The sequence below is a fragment of the Cuculus canorus genome, chromosome 3 (genome assembly GCF_017976375.1).
Source record: "Cuculus canorus isolate bCucCan1 chromosome 3, bCucCan1.pri, whole genome shotgun sequence".
Taxonomy (NCBI): Eukaryota; Metazoa; Chordata; class Aves; order Cuculiformes; family Cuculidae; genus Cuculus; species Cuculus canorus.
In genome coordinates, this window is record NC_071403.1 from 45,333,470 (window position 1) to 45,353,503 (window position 20,034).

General features: G+C 41.6%; 1 protein-coding gene and 1 long non-coding RNA gene across 4 annotated transcripts; one reads left to right on the forward strand and one right to left on the reverse strand.

The window, feature by feature from the left end:
- The first annotated feature begins 3,801 nt into the window (after positions 1-3,801).
- CCDC28A (coiled-coil domain containing 28A) lies at positions 3,802-12,174 on the forward strand. Of its 3 annotated transcripts, none has more exons than XM_054061447.1 (6): positions 3,802-3,925; positions 6,092-6,281; positions 8,725-8,888; positions 9,666-9,820; positions 10,423-10,445; positions 11,447-12,174. In XM_054061447.1, the coding sequence occupies exons 2-6, from the start codon at positions 6,124-6,126 to the stop codon at positions 11,499-11,501; spliced, it is 555 nt and encodes a 184-aa protein (XP_053917422.1). In that variant the 5' UTR covers positions 3,802-3,925; positions 6,092-6,123; the 3' UTR covers positions 11,502-12,174. The 3 variants fall into 3 exon arrangements, with proteins under 3 accessions (XP_053917422.1, XP_053917423.1, XP_053917424.1); XM_054061448.1 differs by having other exon boundaries at positions 3,809-3,925; positions 6,087-6,281; XM_054061449.1 differs by lacking the exon at positions 3,802-3,925 and adding an exon at positions 4,153-4,173.
- A 721-nt stretch (positions 12,175-12,895) lies between these two features.
- On the reverse strand, positions 12,896-15,982 carry LOC128851633 (uncharacterized). The gene is made up of 3 exons (XR_008448991.1): positions 15,195-15,982; positions 14,574-14,674; positions 12,896-13,024 (listed from the first exon to the last, which is right to left on the reverse strand). It is a non-coding gene; the product is annotated as an uncharacterized LOC128851633 (long non-coding RNA).
- Positions 15,983-20,034: the final 4,052 nt, after the last annotated feature.

Consider the following 20,034-nt stretch of genomic DNA (forward strand, 5'->3'; position numbering starts at 1 on the left):
CTGTGCTGCTTGTTGGTGTTGTCAGAACAAAATCTTATAAAGGGAGAAAAATGTATCTTCTGGACCGTGAATCATTACTACAACATAAAATTACGCAAAAGCTCAGCTAAATGGAGATAATAGAAAACAGACTTCTTTTTTTCTCATGGTGAATGTATATCTTTATTTGATTCCTGGCAACTGTTATCTGCAATAGAATTTGGAGTATCAAATCAAGATCACACTACCTTTGATTCTTTGCTCTTAATATTATCTTCTATAGCAAATTAATTTTTCACTATAAAATTATTTTCACTATGAGAACACAAGAAAGTCTGATGTTTTCCCAATTATTTGCCCTTGTAGGCCCTGCTAAATCAGTTATAGAAGTAACAGAGACATTTTAATAATAATTCCGATGTCATGTAGTGCAGTGATATGAAATGTACTTGGAGCAAAACATCACCCGTGTATTAAAACTGATTGTACCTCCTTTTTCGGGTGCCCTAGGGAAATCACACGTTGTTCTTCTAAGAGTAACCAAATTAGTATACTTGATCACCCATACTGAGAGATTAAACTGAAGAAAAGTTGACTGTGAAATCCAACTGCTTACTGACTATAAAAGTAATCTTATTTTAAAAATGCTTATATTGGTGATGGGAAGTTTTTCCCTTTATTTAAGAACAGTCCATAAGACTTTCTCTTTCAACTGCTTTAGCAAAAACAAATGATATCTAGTCATCTTCCATCCTAACTGTCAAACCTCTTTGGTTTATTCTGCATGCAGAGAACATAATTAATCACAGGAGAATAAACAAACCACACCTCTGTATACAAACTGCAAGGTGGGTACATTTACTTGCTTATGTAGCATGTGAGAAATCAGCTGAACGAACACAAACATTTCTGAAGTTACGTTGCAGAAACAGTATTCATCTCACACAACTCTTCCAAATATTTACACAAATGTGTCTGTAAGTCTTGCTTTTTTTCCAGTTTTTGTACACACACACACTCCCCCCGTCCCATATACACATATATATGTGTGGAAATGAGGATTCCGCTTGGGCAACACTATGGTTGAAAATCCGTAATTGGCTTACAGCCTGTGTGAATTTTGCTGTCCCTTGTTTCCTTGCAATGCATGCCAAGCTTGATATCAGAAGTCCTTTGTATTAAAGAATCAAAAAGATGGTAAACAACTGCTTCTGCTTCTATACTTGTCCTATAAGTCTTGTACCACTATCTTTTTGCATAATTTATCTCCAGTGTTACAGAATTCTTTCTCCTCACTTGAGCCTTTTGTTTTCCTAAGAGACTTGTAGCTTACATGTAAACACCCCTAAATTGTCTGTTTCCCTAAGTGAACTGTCAGTGTATCACTGGTACAAATCTCTTGCAACAAAACTGTTCCTAATGTATCAGAACCCATTCAGCTCCTCAGACCCAAGCTGTGTCCTGCTGCAAGGAATTACTTTCACTGCAAAATAACCTTCAGTGGACATTTGGTCCCTGTCCTTCACCTAAGAGTCATTGCAAAATGCAATCTCCTTTAACAGCACCCCTAAGCGGCCATTGAGTCTCACAACTCTAGTGTCCCACAAAAGTCTTGATAAGACAATTGCATCTAATGGTCCCTTCAGTCTAATTCAAGATTCATAAGAAGGTTCAGGACCAGGGCAGAACTGGAGAATCAGGTTTTCGGTATCATAAAAGGTCTAGACAGAGGTAGGGAGGCACCCTAGCTGCACACCTGCAAAGCCATGCGATAGCTTTATATCAAGACATGCCCTTGCAAACACCAGTAAAGCTTTTGGCTAATGTTTTCACTCTGGGTGACGTGGATTATACCACCCTTCACGGCTGCTCTGTAAGCAGAAAACACACAGTTATAAACAATGTGTTGCTTAGGTAAAAACGAAGATCTCATTGCAAGCAGAAGAAATTCAGGTTGACAGACGAATTGTAGAGATAGTTGACAAATTAATCTCTCTAGGCAACAAATCACTGTCACGTGGGGCTAAATGCCTCGAGCCACCAGCCATAGCTAGGAAAGTTTCCAAACATTCAAGTTCACAAAGCCAGGAGCACTGAAGAGAAAAATGATCACCAGAAATGCAATTATTTGAGCTTCTGTACAATAGGGACAGCACTAGGAAACAGACTTGGGGAGAGGGGAGTGTGTGAACTACCTAATTAGTAAGGCTAGGTAGGCATGCTCTGTTAATGTTGCCTGCCTTGAAAATTAGGTTCCTGCAAGCCAGCTACTCAAGACGGGAATCAAGGTTGGAGAAGACAGTGAGTTGCATCAAACTAAACATGGCAGCAGGGGCCTCCTCATATAACTGAGATTAGTAACCCCTGAAACATCTCTCGCCGGGATGAAGCTGTATGACAGAAAAGGGGGTCCTCCGTGTTATTCAGACCCGTTATCCACCCGGCTACTTCTGACTAAAGAGCTCGACCGCCGGCAAGGGAAAGAAGAGCTCCGGAGGGCGAAGGGATGCTGCCACCTGGAGCACAGGGCCAGTCACTGACGAGGACGCGTCTCGAAACAAACTAAAGCTGCAAACCTACACAAACCATTGACTTTCGAGCTTCTGTAGCTGACGAGGACACAGCTCCAGAAGTCCCACGGGGCCTGACGTCCCCTGCTGCCGAGGCAGCGGCCGTCCCTTTTCATAGAATCATAGAATACTTTGGGTTGGAAGAGACCTTAAAGATCATCTAGTTCCGACCTCCTGCCATGGGCAGGAACACCTCCCACTGGATCAGGCTGCCCCATCCAACCTGGCCTTGAACACCTCCAGGGATGGGGCAGCCACAGCTTCCCTGGGCAGCCTGTGCCGGTGCCTCACCACCCTCATGGTGAAGAAATTCTTCCTTATGTCTAGTCTAAATCTGCCCCTCTCCAGGTTCTAACCATTCACATTTTAGAGCTACAGGGTCTGCTTGTTTCCCCGGCATTTCTAGAGAGGTCATCGATGCCCCTGCGATGAACAATCGCATTTCTGGCGATCACTCGTCTCTTCAGTGCTCCTGGCTTTGTGCACTTGAATGCCCGGCACATCTTCCCGAGCTGCGGCTATTTCGCACAGAAGCATGCGCAAACCGGAGGACTACAGGGTGTGGCCCCTGGGATCAGCTGCGCCCCTTAGAGACTGCTGTTCCCTTGGGGTTGGCTGTGCCCTTGGGAGGCGGCTGCGCCTCTTGGCATCAGCTGCGTCCTTGGGATCGGATGCGCTCTTGGGATCAGCTTTGCAGCTTGGAAGCTGCTGTTCCCTTGGGATAGGCTACGCCCCTTGGGATTGGCTGCGCCCTTGGAGGCTGCTGTTCTCTTGGGAGCGCCTGCGCCCCTTGGAAGGCGCCTCCTTGGGATCAGCTGTTCCCATGGGATCGGCTGTGCCCCTTGAAGGCGGCTGTTCCCTTGGAATCGGCTGCACTCCTTGGGAGGGCCTGCGCCCCTTGGAAGGTGCCTCCTTGGGATCAGCAGTTTCCTTGGGATCGGCTGCGGCCCTTAGGATTGGCTGTGCCCCTTGGAATCGGCTGCTGTTCCCTTGGGCTTGGCTGCGCCCTTGGGATCAGCTGCGCCCCTTGAAGACTGCTGTTCCCCCAGGACCGGCAGTTCCCTCAGTGCCAGCTGTGCCCCGGCAGCCCCGCCCCTCCGCTCGTTAACGGCTGCTCCAGCCCCGCCCCTGCGCGCGCGGAGAGGAGAGAGAGTCACAGCGAGAACTCGCGCGCTCGGCTTTCACGCATGCGCAGGGACCCCCCCCGCCCCTCCCAGCGCCAACGGAGGCGCCCCCACCGCCCCTTGCCGCGGGGCATTCTGGGAGCGGCAGCCGCCCTGCCCTCCGTGGGAGCGGCGGTAGGGGGCGGGACTCCCACAATGCATTGATCGCAGTCACGTGGCGGAGCCTGGCCGCTTTCCCCGGGGGGGGAGGGGGTGAGAGCTCGGCGGGGCCGGGGTCCGCGCGCGGCTCCGGGGGCGGGGCCATGGAGCGGGGGAGGGGGGCGGGGACTGCGCGTGGGCGGCCGTTTAACGGTCACCGCGGGGAGGAGTAGAGGGGGGGGTGCGGTTGCTCCCCTCAGGGAGCAGGGCGGGGGGGCCCCTCCGCGCTCCTAAAATGGCGGCGCGGAGCAGGAACTCTCTGTGCCTCCGGGAGGCGGTGGGGTCAGCGATGAGGCCCTGGGGTGTGTGGCCTCTGCCGCCTCCGTGGGGCTGGGGGCGGGGCAGGGGCAGAGAAGGAGTTTCCCGAGGAAAGGGTGTCATTGAGACTATGGGAGTGTGGGGTTATTTTCTTGCTCTAAAAGTTCGAGTAGTTCTGACCTTTGTGATTGAGAGCAGCCCTGCGGAGAAGGACTTGGGGGCTCTGCTTGATGAGAAGCTTGACGTGAGGCGGCAATGTGCGCTCGCAGCCCAGGTCAACTGTATCAAAAGAAGCGTGGCCAGCAGGTGGAGGGAGGCACCTCTATTCCTCTCTTGTGAGACCTCATCTGGAGTATTGTGTCCAGTTCTGGAGTCCTCAACATAAGAAGGATATGGAACTGTTAGAATGGGTCCAGGGGAGGGCTACAAAGATGTTGAGAAGGCTGGAACACCTTCCCTGCGAGGACAGGCTGAGAAAGTTGGGGTTGTTCAGCCTGGAGAAGAGAAGGCTCTAAGGAGACCTCGTAGCTATTTTCCAGTACCTGAGGGGGCTACAAGAAAGCTGGGGAGGGATTGTTTACAAAGCTTCGGAGCAACAGGTCTAGAGGCAATGGGTATAAACTGGAAAGGGGCAGATTTACACTAAATATAGGGAAGAATTTCTTCACCATGAGAGTGGTGAGACACTGGCGCAGGTTGCCCAGGGAAGTTGTGGCTGCCCCATCCCTGGAGGTTTTCAAGGCCAGGTTGGATGAGGCCTTGGGCAGCCCGATCTGGTAGGAAGTGACCCTACCAGTTGGGTCTGGGGTTGGAACTGGATGGTCTTTAAAGTCCCTTCCAACCCAAACTAGTCTATGATTGTTTTTTAGGGTGATGATTTGTCAGGGATGGCAGAAATACTATAAAAGCACATAAAGACATTGTAATTGAAATTTAAGATTTTTCTTAAGGTTTAGTGAATTGGAAGAGTCACCCAATGACAGCATACATAATTGCAGTGACCTAGCATGTATATTATTGGGTAGCACCCACTAGTGGAATATTTTTATTTGGCTCCAGTACAGTTAAGTTTTGTCTAAGCAGTTGTGGTTTTTGAAAGTTAGACAGAATGTCCCTCTGATAGCATGTTTTCCTTAAAAGTGTTTTCCAGAAACTGTCCTTTCTTTGAAAATGATAGCGTGTTGTGTGAAGTATGCTCTGTGCTGAACGGATGTGTTTTCTGTAATCTCATCCGTTTGGAGTTTTATCTAACTTAAAGCCAAGGTCAAGCAGAGAGCTGGAGCCAGCTCCAAATTAGCAAGAGTTTTGACTGTTGCAAAGTTTCATAATGTTAAAGTCAGACCCTGGAAAGTAATAGAATATGCATAAGATTTCTGGGAAAATTTTATACATATGCATGTAAATGGGAAATACATTCTGTAAGCAGCCTTTGTCTTGTTGGATGTGATTGATTTACATCATTCCTGCATGTTGCCCAGACCTGAGAAAGGATGCTTGCTTTCTAAAACTCCAAAATGAGTTTAAAGAGCTTTATTTGTTGGCATTTTCTGTATCATATACAATAGCAATAATAACTCCACATCAGCTGAGTTCTGACAAGGCGATTGCTTCTCCCTTTAAAGGAGGTTAGCATCCTCATGCCACCATGGTTTCTCGGTATTTTGATTGGCATTGACTTGAGTAGTTTCAGTGTTTTCTAGCAGTAATCCATGGGACACAAAGCCTGAGATCATTTTGAGGCTGAAGGTGATGCAGACTTTAATTCTTGCCTGTTTTGCTGATGAGGCAGGCCTGGGCAGCTTCTCCTGCAAACTGGATTCTCTTGTTTGAAGAAATGAGTGACTGCTCATCTTTGAAGAAACTGTGCACTGTGACTTGTTTTTTTGCCTTGCTTTTATTGTAACTGCCAGTTTTAAAGGATATTTCTTACTCTTCCCCCCCCCCCTTCTCTTTGGAGGATAGTAAATTAGTCTAGTTGCAATAAATTGGAAGAAATGGAAGAAAGGAAGATCAAGAGGAGGAGCCCCAAATCATCTACCAGTCACCCTGCTCAGGTTGCTAACTCCAAGAAAAGCTCAGTGCCTATCAGTAAAAGCACAGCCTTTTCAAATCCTGCTCCACAGCCTCCAGTCCAAAAACCAAAGTTAAAACGGTAAGCTCGGGAGCATTACGCAAGCGCAGTTGAAGTGAGAGCCAGAAACCTGCCAATGATGATGATCTAAAGGGCATTTAGACTGGGTGGGACAGAGTGAAAAGAAAGAGCTTCAGACTTGTAAAAATTTTTTATGACATTATTTTTTTTTTTAGAAAAGCAATTGCTGTTTAATGCAATACAGTGGCTAGTTTACAGAAAAATAAGCTGCTGATACTATTCTTGTTAGTTTTATAAAATGTTACACAATGTAGACTTATAGTGATTACACTTTAGCTGAAGAGAAGATCACCTGATGTGACTGGTGAAAGACAGTAGCCCAGTGATCAAATATGGCAAATGTGGGCATCTTACGGGAGAGAGCAGAGCCCCAGATGTACAGCTCTGAGGGACGAAAAAATATGACATGACTGCGAGGTTGGAACTGATAAGTAGGGCAGTAAATTGAAAAGGATGAGATAGAACTGGAATTTCTGTGTTTTCTTATTTGTTTGGGACCTATCAGTGGGGGCAGTGGTAGCTCCTAGGACCAGAGAGAGGCGTTTAGCTCTTCAGAAAATACCATTTTGGAGCAGTTTGTGTGTTATTGATGATACATCCATTTCAGTTTGTGAATGCTAATTTTTTTGAATGGTAGAAAACCTATTTCTTGGCTGTGGCAGACAGTAGCTGAATGAACGAAGAGTGATTTTAAAGGGAAATGTTAGCTAGAGAGAGGCAGTCAAGTTTATTGACGTGCTAGTATTAGCTGAAGATTAAAGACTGAACTGCTGTCATTAGCACAGATAGTCTGATGAATAATGAATTTCTGCAATATAAAGAGTGTACTTGTTTTTTTCATGGAAAATGTATTAATGTTTTGAGGGAAATAATAATCATTAATGTGTAATAGACTGCTGGTTTCTGCAGCTGCCTGTACAGTTTACTTAAGTACTATTCTGGAATGCACTATTTCTTATAGCCCACAATATTGGCTAGAGAATAAAATGTCTTTTTTTCTTCAGTTTTTGGAAAAGGACATTCTTGCTCAATTTTCAAGTGAAGCTTACCAAGCAGTCATAATACAGGTTTTAAAACACGATGACCTTTCTGGCATATAAACCTTTCTTTAAGTCTGAAATTGAAGGAGAAATAGCCAAAGTTAAACCTAAATTGAGATGTGTTACTCGGTGTTGAATGGGATATGAAAATTGTTGGACTGTTGGTTGTTCCAACATATAGGCTATGTAGCTTGTATGATGTTTATAGACTACAGAAGCTGATTATTTCCCACAGGAAAGAGAATTTATGACTTGCAGAGCATGGGATGGAGTATTCAAGGGAATGGTGGGGCGTACTATTCTGTAAACCCTATTATCGTCACTAATTAAATAAGGCCTCTTTCGTAAGCTTGTGATTATTTTTTTTAATATCCCATCGTATTCTCAAGTTTAATTTTTAGGGTCATAATTTTTCACTGAATCAAGTTCTGAACAGACTCACCATAAAGCTGCAGAAGCAGCCATGCCAGTGGCTTGAGAGAAAAAGCAGCATGCACACATGGATGGGCAAATCGGGGATGAAAACAGCCCCTTGCCTGAATTATATTAGGATGCAGTCTGTCTGTCTGTCCATCTCTCTCTGGGTCAGAGACAATTATGCTGCTTCTCATTGGTAACTGTGTATTCATCTAGGTTTATAGCGATGATTCATTTTCATCTTTGTAGTTTCTATGGGTACACAGTGCTCTGAATAAATTTTATGTTTAGAAAAAAATGTATGGGATCCAGGAATTTTGATGATTTTGTTGCAGAGGGGGCTGTAGAGACCTGTTAGCATAGTTAACATTTGTTTGGCCATGGACTAGTTCCATTTGTTATGCATTAAGAGTACTGAGAGATTGCTTTTGATGGAAAGTTTTACAAAAGTGGGATGTTATTTGAAGGTGGAAAGAAGGAGTTCCAGGAAAATTTATCCAGAGGCAAGGTCACCTTCCTTTATAGGTTTATAAGTTGTTTTCAACACTGGTTGTAGTCTATAGGTGTTAGTGACAGGAGGGGTGTATGGTTGTTGAGGGGTTTTGTCTCTGGCTGGAAAGGAATTTGTGGATTTTTTTGGGTGATTTTGTGCAGATAATGCCCCATGTGCCCTGTGTCATTGTTGGGCGATGGTCCTCTTCAGATTATTAAGATGGCCATTACATACATGTGCTCCATTGATGTTTCTAACTATTGGTTGGAAAGCAGCTTGCTGGAATCCTTCATTTTGCAAATTGTCAAGATAGCAAGTTCTTTATTCTTAAGAAAAATGGGTGATCCATTTTCTTAAGTTAAAAGGAGTGACTGAAATGTGTATTATATATTTTCCATTTAACTTTCAAATCCCAGATGTATACTTACCTTATGTTTCAGATTCTCAGTGAAAGTAAGAGGTAATATTTTTTGTATTAATTTTTTTTTTTCAGTATAATAAAAGAGAAAGCCAAACCTCCAGGAGGTGAAGCAAAAGGGGCACAAGCAGCACCAATCCAGCATTCTTTTCTCACAGATGTATCAGATGTCCAGGAAATGGAAAGGGGACTCCTGAGCCTCCTGAATGACTTCCACTCTGGCAAACTTCAGGCATTTGGTAAGTGCATGAATTGTCTGTATACAATAATTGTTTTCATAGCTATACAATAGTAACATTTGCAAACAAATGTGCTGGATGCAGAAAGTGCCAGTTGGTCATATTGGTCTGCTACATGAAATGAGATTTAACATAACTTAATAGATCTTACTGTGGTTTTAAATTATATTCCTACTACAAGGTTGTCTTTGATGTGAGATTATTCAAATGCCATTTCATTGTTCCTTGCAGCATGGCATACCAAAGGCAGTAGTACCTTGGCTTATATGGATTTAAGATACCAAATTTAAAGTCACTTATTTATGATAATATAGGAGTAATAAGTAGTAACTGTATTTAGCACCTGGCTTTGCAGCACATTAAACTTATCATCAGTCTACTGTGTTAATGGAACCCAGTTCAAGTTGCATTTTACCCAGTTTACTCTTCTGTCTTAGCATCTTACTATTATTACTGCTCCACAGTTGATGAGGGTTTCAAAAAAAACCAACTCTCAAACACATGACATTCTTCTGCTTCCTTTTTTCCCATGTTCTCCCTAGAAAGCTGCATATATGCTTTTGCAGATTTAGCGTTAGGTTAGCATGTTCTGTACAGCATAATACCAGAGAGGATGACAGAAATTTCAGTAGTAAAAAAGGGAGAAATCAATGAGAAAGCAAATTAACTTGTAAATTTGATGTTTAAATTCCTCCTCTGATGTAAAAAGCTATATTTTCACACCTTCATTTGCTCTCTCACGTTTCTTTTATCTAAAGCTGTCCCTTGTCCTTTTAGGGAATGAATGTTCCATAGAGCAAATGGAGCATGTGCGGAGTATGCAGGAGAAGCTTGCTCGCCTCAACCTAGAGCTCTATGGGGAGCTGGAAGAACTCCCTGAAGACAAAAGAAAAACAGCCAGTGACTCCAACCTGGATAGGCTGCTGTCAGATGTAAGTATTGGATAGGCAGAACACATGGAACTTTGCCTGCAGCACTGTGTTCAGGAAAACAATGCTGCTGGGCGGGCAGTGTCTTCAAGTTGAGGAAAACATAGTTCTGTAATGAGCCAAAATATAAGCCCTGTGGTCCTCTTCGTTTTGAGAAAATGCAGTACCTTGTTTGGATTTTTTTTATAGGCTGCTCCTTGTTTTAGTGAGTGGAGCAGTCTAGCTGTAAACTGTGAGGATAACCAGGAAACTAGGACCATTTTCTCTATGGGCCATCCTCCTGCACTGGGGGAAGACCACACAGTTTACATCTGTACATTCTACACTTCCAGCTTCTCCTTTCTCTAGTGTAGCTCTATAAAAATCAAAACTGTTAGAATTTCTTTATATTTCTTGAGACTGACAGACTTAAACTTAATTTGGGACTTAGCTCTGTTGGTGTTGAATTCAGTGCAGGCTTACTTTTCTTTTTGTAATAAAATCATACATTTCAGCGCAATGCTTTCCTTCATTGTTTTCATGCATCTGTTTCATTATATCGGCATAATTGTTGCATTTGGCTAATTGAAATGCTGTTTCTGATACTTCCTACACTTACATTGCAGCTAGAAGAACTGAATTCATCTATGTATCCTTTCCTTAAATTACTGGTTTGCATTATAATTATTGCTACAGTATGTTTCTCCAGTAAATGGTCTCTTTACAGGAGTCAAATAGCTTCAGTAATGTCCTTTCTTTTAAATTAGTACTGTAATATAGTATGGATTTTAATTTCTTCCAGTACATAAATGACTGGATCTTAACACTTTTAAGACAGGCTGTTTTTTAAAATGGTGATTTAGTTAGTTAGCATGTACCGCTTCAAGACAATGTGTTGACAGTCAATGGCAGAGCATGTGAGAAGCAGGGTCTTTCTACCTACATCTTGCTGTGACATTCTTGAGCAAACATACATAATAGTCCTTCTGTAGTACTCAGAAGTGTTCTGTCCCATTGATAAGTGAATCCTGTTATTTTTTCTAGAAATATATGTAGCTGATTTTGCTGTGAATAGTGGACAGACCTGATGTTTTTACTTCTACAGTCATACTGTTGAGTCAAATACTTCAGCAGAGCTTTGCTAATTGAACAAAAGTGACCTCTTAGCTCACCCAGAAGGAGATAAAGCTGAATGTCTTAGCTTGTTGTTTGCATCACTTTTGATAAGCTCAGAATACAGTTGAGGAGTGTTGCTTTCAGTTTATACTGCAGTCTATTTCTGATGTTACACACTGTGCATTGAGGAAGGTGGAACTCTGGTTTGGGACTTTATGAATACTACACAAGTATATACGTTCTCTGGGTCTGTGGGAAGCTCATTAAGGCTAGGTCTCACAAAGAACACAAGTGGAATGTGATAATCTGCCATCTCCTTTGATCCACCAGCTGATTCTGGAGGTATGTAGTGCTTAAGTCTCACTGAGAAAGATTAATCTACTGGTTGAGAACTCACATAGGACTTAACAGAACTGAATTAATCCAGACTGGTGCATACCTGTGATAGGACTAAGCATAGTTTGGTGTAACACTGCTATCTTGTTTATACCTTATCTATATGTGAACATGTTATTCCTTAATGGTTTGCTTCAGCCAAAAACTACATTTAGCAGATGCTCAAGATATTCCAAATAGTGCTACGGGATGAAAGAACAGCTCTGTCAATTTGGATTCTCCCAGAAGCTTTTCTTTTGTTTTTCCTGACAGTGGAATCTGGAACAGTTATTTTGTTTTTGCTTTTAGTTTACACAATGAACAATCAAAGTGCAAATCCAAGCGTTTATTTTTGCACATTCCTCTTCAAGCACTGTATTATGTCAGGACTCTGTATCTAGAGTTTTGAGTAGGTTGTTGTGACACTGTGCTTTTTATCATTGCCTTATTTAATTGAAATATTGGGGAAATGGAGGAGTGCATTTCTTCTGCTCACTGTTGTTCTGTGGTTGAAAGTGATATATGTATATAAGTTCATTAGCATTTTTCCAGTTTTTATGAAGGTAGAGATGATGTTGCCTTTCCGATGAGTACACAGACAATCTGCAAATTATATCTTCAGTGTTTGATCAGTGATGCCACAGATTAAGTTATTGTTAACAAAGCAAAACATTTAAAACTTGACGTTACACTTTGACAAGTTGTATCTGTTCAGCTGTGTTAAGAAAATAGTTCTTGCATAGTCTGAATGTTTGCAGAGTTTACTTGTTTTGATTACTTGAATAATCCTAAAATGTCACAAAATTAGAACTAGCATGCATGCTAGCACTCCATGTGATTTGATAAAGTATTGTGAAATTCCAAAATCGGGCAAACAGTTATTGTTCAATAAATCTGGTATATGCAATTTTGTAATAATTTCTGTGTTTTAGTCTGGTATTAATTGGTGTCATCTTTGTGTTCACAGAAAAAAAGTTTGTATTAGGGTAAAATCAGGCTGGTTTGAGATCAAAAACTTCTATCCTGGTCTGTCAAACAATGCCTTTGGTTCTAGATTTATTTTACATTCAGTTTTTAGGTAATACAGTCAGCTTCCACACTGTATATACTTACTGCACAAGGAATGAAATCTTTAGCCTTCTACTTGAGAGCGAAGATTTCATGAGCCCAAGGAGGGCGCATGGCCACGGGACAAAATAAGCCTATTTGGCATCGCTGGAGAAAGTGCTTCTTCACCCTTAAGATGGAGTTGTGTATTCCATTAGCTCCAGCTCCTTTTGAAATCACACATAGCACCAAGTCTGCGCTGTGCCGCTGAGGATAGAAAGATCATTTAAACACCACACTGCTCTGGCTACAAATTCAGCCTCAAACACCATTGTTCCCTGTCTCACCCATCAAGCAAATCTCAATGGTTAACAAACCAGTAGGGATCCCAGTTGAGCTTTTCGTTTTAGAATGGTCTTGTTCTTTACATGGTTTACCTCCTTTGTTGTTGAGCCTTGCTAGAAGTTTTAAGTGCTGGTAAAGTTACCTCCAGGTCTCAGCCTGCTGCTGGTTATGTACCTGTGATGATGTGAAATCCAAAGACAGCATGGGAGGAAATGAATACAATGTGCTTCTTACAAAATGAAGCCAATGTTTTTTTCCACTCTTCAACCAATAATTGGGCAGTTATCCTTTTCTGCACAGTAAGTGTTCCCTGTCAGCACGATGGTCTTGTTTCTGTGCAGACTTCTGAAAATCAAGCAAAAAAGCAGCATGTTTTAGCCTTGTGCCTCAGTGCGTGAGGCTTGTTATGGTGGCAAAAATCACTAGTAGAGCTGCATTTATACAAGAAAAATTACGTTCTTGCAGCTCCTTTTGATTGAGGAGGAGAGCTGCACCCTCACTAGCAACTTGTTGCCAGTGCAGTAGATAGCAGCACTGTAGTGCATACTGGTCCCAAACAACACTTCTAACCAGTATTTTTTATAGTTTAAGGTTTTCTATGAGTAGGAGAAGTCTTTCTCCTTTTTTGGCTCTGTCATCTAACCCTGCTGAGGCTTATAGACTTGAAACATCTTTTAAATAAGTTATGAATGTGTGGTCTGTTGGATGTCTTGATCTCTAAATTTCTGTAGCAGTTTATGCAAGTACATAGACACAAGTATAATTTGAGATATGAATATAAATAACTTACTCAAACAGCTATTAAGAATTGTAGAAGAATTAGCACCTTTTTCTTGAACCACTTTAAGCTCACAGGCAATCGCAAGGCAAGAAGAATGCTTTAATTGCAAATATTTAAGACATTAAAATTTTCTTATCTCCTCCTGGATACTCATTTACATCTTTTACACAATCTGTTAACAATATATGCTCATTATCTTTTGGAGTCATACAAGAAAATTTTGTGGCAAGATCTTTGAGAGACTGAGCTTCTCTTTAGGTGGTAATAAACTAATTGCATGTCATGCTCTTGCAGGAGAAGAAAAAAGTCTACCGTAACATATTTGTGGGAAGTCTTTTGTAATTATAAATGTATGTAAGTGGCTGCGTAAAATGAACTCCCTTTCTATTATCTTGTTTCCTGAAGAATTGTTAATAGAGACAGAAGGGTATTAACATGGAATGTTTCCTGGCCTAAACTCTCACTGATAAATGGATAAGGTGTTTGAAGGAAGGTGCTCTTCCCTGTGTACCTGATCTAGATTGCCTCACTCCAAGAGATAGCTATGGAACCTCAGTGTCTCCTCTAAGACACCTTCTCCTCTAAGGTGTCTTAGAGGAGAAGATTTGGAAGAGATGTGGCCAGCAGGTCGAGGGAGGTGATTCTGCCCCTCTCCTCTGCTCTTTAGAGACTCCACCTGGTATAGCGTCCAACGCTGTGTTCTCAGCAGAGGACCTATTGGAGCGGGTCCAGAGGCGGAAACAAAAAAGATGAGAGGATTGGAACACCTCTCCTATGAGGACAGGTTGAGAGAGTTGGGGATATTCAGTCTGGAGAAGAGAAAGCTCTGGGGAGACCTTATTGCAGCCTTTCAGTAGGTAAAACAAGAGGCCTACAAGAATGATCATAGAATCATTGAGGTTGGAAAAGACCTCTAAGATCATTGAGGTTGGAAAAGACCTCTAAGATCAAGTCCAACCATCAGCCCAGCACCACCACCACCAAACTCACTGCTGGTGATCTCTGCCTTGTGCAATCTCCGTATCATCATCACAAAACACAAGCTTGAGTATCATGGTCGTCTTCATTCACTACAAAAAGAAGACACAATATTTGATATGAATCAGTACATACCAAATCCTCTCTTGACCTCCCAGCAGTACCAGGCAGCATGCGGTGTAAAACATTTGATAGTGGGAACAGGACCCCAGAGCAGGCTCCACGTAACAACTGCGCTGTAAAGAGAGAGCAGATATTTTTATTAGACCTAAACCAATAAAGCAGAACAATCTAAACAGAGTTCTAGGCTTCAGCTGGCTCACGGTGAGAAGTTGTGACAGGCTGCTGATTGTGACAGTAAAGGCAAACGGGCTGCCAATCAACCAGCATGTTTTAATTTGTAGCTGCCAACCTAGGACTTCATGCTAGATGCATGTTTGCTTCTTTGCTCTGGAGAAGGGGCTACTGTTGCTCTACCATAGTACCTATTCTTTAAGAGTTGTTAAGAGCTTGCAGGAAAAAAACCCTACTCTTCTAAATCACCTTCCAGCATCGCTTCTGAAGAAGTAAAGATTTATGTGTTAATACAGCAGCCAAGAAAGTGGCTGTATCACTCTTAACAAAGGTCCAAATGTTCAAACTACTGGAATTTCAACACAAAACACAAAGCAACTCTCAGAATGCAATTGTTAATAAGGGCAACAGAGTGCACTGCACTTAAGAAACAGCATCAAAAATGCAAATATCTGTGCTCACGTGATCTGGCTTTTGGTGCACAAACAGCTTCATGGAGGAGCTCAACTTCTCTCTTCATCCTGGTTAAGTAGCTAAGACATCTTTGTCTCATGATGCAGCAGTGATTCTTGTCTTCTGCACCAGACATACTTGCAGTAGATGCACTGGAAAACACAACAGCTTTAATTCAACGGAAACCACGAGTGTTTTATCCTAAACATGAAATAAAATTTGAAGTTGGCAGAGGCTTGGCTTCTAAGGCAAGGCAATGTCTGGAAGTACCAGGCTTCCAAGTTCCCGATTGTCCTGAAACAGTTGTTCTCAGAACCTTGTGAAAGTACCTCAGCGTATCTAATTTAAACCTACAGTCATGGATTCAGAAAGGATACAAACTAGAACCAGCGGTCCTCTTGAAGCAGCCTAGCACTCACGAGGTTGCTTGGCCGAAATGGAAAAACTTGATAGCTGTTTCTTAACTTTTGTCACACACATCTGAAATTTATGGCCCCTTGCACTATATCCACCTTGGGAGAAGATAAAAGTGTCCAAAGTGTGGACAAGGAAGATTATTACCAGTAATTTGTAATTCACAAACATGAAAAGCATGCTCTTAAGCTCCTTGTTCCCCAGATGACAGCAGCACTAGAAAAGGATTTCTCTGCTGTGAAGCCCACTAAGACATGGTATAAAAATAAACAGAGCGGCTGAACTGCCCAAATTTATAAATTCTCACAGTATTAAATAATGAAGGTGTTTTTTCTGCCAGAAAAGTTGGGTCTTCGACAGCAAATGAAAAACGTGTTATAGTAGAATACCCTATTACTGCTGCAAATGCATTTACCCAAAAGAACTGCTGGTGAGCTGGACTGGGAGTAGAACCAACCACTCCTACTTCTTTGAGAAGGGTTATAAAAACATCTCCAAGCTTCCAAAATTTTTTGTGTGTGTGTGTGTGTGTGTGTGTGTGTGTGTGTGTGTGTGTGTTTTCGTTTTCAAAGAACCTAGCCTAGCAGGGCTGTAACTTTGCACGTTAGGACATGACTGACTCTCTACTCATTCTCCCTAATGAAAAAGTCTAACAAATAACAGCATGAAGTAACAGTAGGAGATTTTCCAAGTGTTGACTCTACTGGGCATTTGCTTGGAAGACAACTCTACAGCATGTGTTTCCAAAATCCTCAAGGTAATTTTTCCAGTTTCACTGCTAAATTAGAAATGTACCCTGTAATTTTGAAAGCTGGGCAAAAAATGGGACACCCTCAAATGGAGGAAAGAATGGAACTAAGTTGTTTCTTTTTACTATTCAGCACTTCAACATGATTATCACACCCGTTTTGCACAGATGTATGTTTGGACTGGTAAGCACAAGCTTTATACATAATTCAAAAAATATTAAGAAGATACAAACTTTAAACCAGCTCCCACTCTACCTTAACAGTATCAGGGAATTTATTTTTTTCCTGTCCAATCTCCAGCTCACTTCAGTAGTTTAACTGTGTAAAATAAGTGCTTTTGCAACAGCGTGAATATGTTAGAAGGAGGGAACACAACAAAGCCCTTGCTACAGTCCCTTACAGAGCCGGTACATCATGCTTTGGTGTCACCTACTCTAGATTTTCCATTGCATCACTATGGTGGCACCACTTCCTATCGCTACTGCAGACAGAGGAACTATGCACATATGAGAAGTGGTGCCACCACAGCGATGCAATGGAAAAACACAGAGCAGACGGCAAAGGGTTCTTCCCCAGCTCACCTTAGCGAATAGGCTGGGGATAGACAAATGGCTGGGAGAGTACACAGCCAGGGGAGCGGCCCCCAGCTGACCAAAGCAATATTCCTGATCCAGGCAATAAAACCTCAAGGGAAAGAAGAGGGAAAGGGTGATTAATTGTGGTTATGGCATTCGTCTTCTCAACCAACTGCTATGTGTGCCAAATCCCTCCTTTTCTGGAAACAACTGAACACCTGCCTCCTTGACGGGAAGTCATGAATGACACTGAACAGGAGCTGCAGCAGACTTTAGGTAAGGGTTTAATTGAACTTGGTCAGATAAAATTGATTCAAGTAAAACAGTATTTCTTAATATCTGCAGGAAACAATAGCTTAGTTATTTCAATATCTGTTCTTTCTCACATTAACAGCTTTGTCATGCTATACATATTCACGTAACATTTAGTTAGATTAATTATCCCTGGCTCCGATACCAAGGCATTCTTCTCCCTATACTGGAATCCTTATTAGCAGGGTCTTGTGATAAGTAGCTGCTGAATGTAGAATCTACTTGCAGAGACTGCCTGCTGCTGCTTAAAAGATTTTGTTTCTGGTCAGAAGATCAGTCTATAAAAGACTAACCAAGTGCAATGACCAACACTCCATCTGGGCAGCACTAGAGTTTATGTTGCCAAGCTAGGAGACAAGAAGAGGGAAGGGGTTCTCAACTGGCAATTCTCACCATTTTGCTCTAAAAAAGGCCTTAAGTAAAACTGAACCTGGATTCCTGTGCAAGCAAACTCAGATTTTTCCTTCTAAAACTACTAATGTGATTAAACATCCAAAAAAGGCACCTGTCTGCTCCCCATAGAACATCATACTCTAGCCATGTCCTTTGATTGATGGTCTTGTTCTCAGGTGAACTGCATGATGTCTGGATCCTGAATAACAACAAAAATGAGAGCTGCAGGCTCATGACCCACAGCCAAAAAATTAAGTTTTAAATTAATACTTCTCCTAATGAACAGGCTACCAAATCAAACAAGATCTGTAATCAAAGCCATACATTTATTGTCTTGAATTCATAGGGGCCCGGAGCATCTTAACACCAGAAACCTCTCCCTGGGTTAGTTCCTAACTCAAGAATGAAAAAGAATAAATAATACTACAAACATTTGCAAGGCACCACTCCGGAAAGAGAAAGCAGGCTGGAAATGTTTTTAGATTAGTAAAATTAGTTTTAAAAAGCCCAACTAACTTGGCTTATATTCTACAGGATAACAATTTTTAACATTTCCAGGACTAAACCAGCCCAGAAGCAAATTAAGTTCACTCTTCTCCTTCAAACATGTACAAACTTCTTTGGCAACATCCTTTCTCCTGCGCACAGTAGTTTGCAGGATAAAGCTGAGATCAACCTCAAAAGTTCATGTTTATTGTGCTGGAATTGAAAAGGAATTTCTCAGAGCTTGTTTGATAGAAGCGTTAGTTTGAACAGAAGTTTGATTCCACAGGACCCCATGTCAGGACTGAAGTTTTCTAGACAACTACAAGTGGGTTGTAAATGCACACAAACCAAGAATGATTATTGTATTAAGAACATTAACTTTATGAAACTTCACAACAATTAGACGCACTGTAACACTACGATTTTACATAAGGCTACGCTTTCACTGAAGGTTTCAGGAGTGCACTCAAAATACAGACTTGTTTGGAAAGAAAGCTGCGTGCATGCACAATTTCACGTCTATCAGTAAACTGATATGCCCAAGCGAGAACAGAGAACTGCACATAATTCAATGGAAGTCTCACTCAGTAAGTTCATTTTGAAGTTACCAGCATGGTCATTCAAACATGTGGGTGCAGCACAAAATCATATGCTATTCTGCATAAGCCTATCATTGCAGGTCTCAATCCTGTTTAAGCAGACCAGGTACACACATATTCAGACCTATCATTAAGCACACAGTATCAAGTACCCAACCTGGACAATAGCACTACATTCTACAGATACCGATACACACAGCTGCAAGATCCCTTTGGATCCGGCATTCAATCTATTTGCCCTCATTTTTATTTTATCCTTACTGCTGGTTTTAAAGTGAGGACATGAACATAAAGTAATACATAAAACAATACATCATGAAGCCCTCCTTATTAAAATTTTAAGCCTAAAATACCAACTTGGAATCAACACTGTATTTTCAGTTCCATTTTTGCCAGTACTTACTGTGTATTAACTCAGACGGCAACAGTCTTGTGTTGTAACAGTTGAAATGCAACCCCATTTAAATTGATGATTTCTTTTTTTCCCACAAGTGGAGCAAAATTTTTCCTACACGCACAGCTATTTGCAAAAAAGTCTTAAAATTTCAAAGGATTCCACTGTTTGAAAACGCTACAGAAAAAAAAAAGGATAAAAAAAAAACCATTCTCAAAGTAACATTTCATACTTTTGGCATGAGAATTTCTAAGAGGATAAATTGTAGCATGTTTCTTGATTCCTGAATCCACCTATGGAAGCAACTTGGCAGAAATCATAACATCCACCAAAATGATCAGCCTCCTAATTTTGAGAAAATGACATGTGAATTAATACTGCTTTTCCACAGTTTCTTATTTCAACACTACTTTATCCCTAAATAAGAAGTGCATAGCAAACCAAGGAATATATTCCTTTTAAGTTCGCTTTTAGAGCAAAAGGACCTCTTGGTTCTTTCTGATCACAGTGACTAAGCTGCTTCATGAGGGCAGTAAAAGACAACGCAATTGAAGCTCTAGAAGGGTTTGTTGTGTATTGCAGCACTCTTCTTCCAAAGGCAGGGATACATAGCGGAAAAAACAAGTTGAAGGCACATCACTTCTGCATTTTCTGATAGAATACCTTGCAGTACAACTTCCTAAAAGCTCATTTCATTATCTTTTCCTTGAAATACATATTTTTGTACCTAAGAATGAATTCAGCCTTTGTATCAGTTCAAGATCTGCAAAGTAAAGCCCAGCAGCACTTTGTACTAAATGCTGAACTTCATGTTAGCTCAATGAACACACATAAGATACCACAGCGGTTCCCAAAGTATTTCCTTTAATTTGTGCTGAGAAATCATATATTGCTGAAGCTACCTACCATACGTACCTTTTGGCCAAG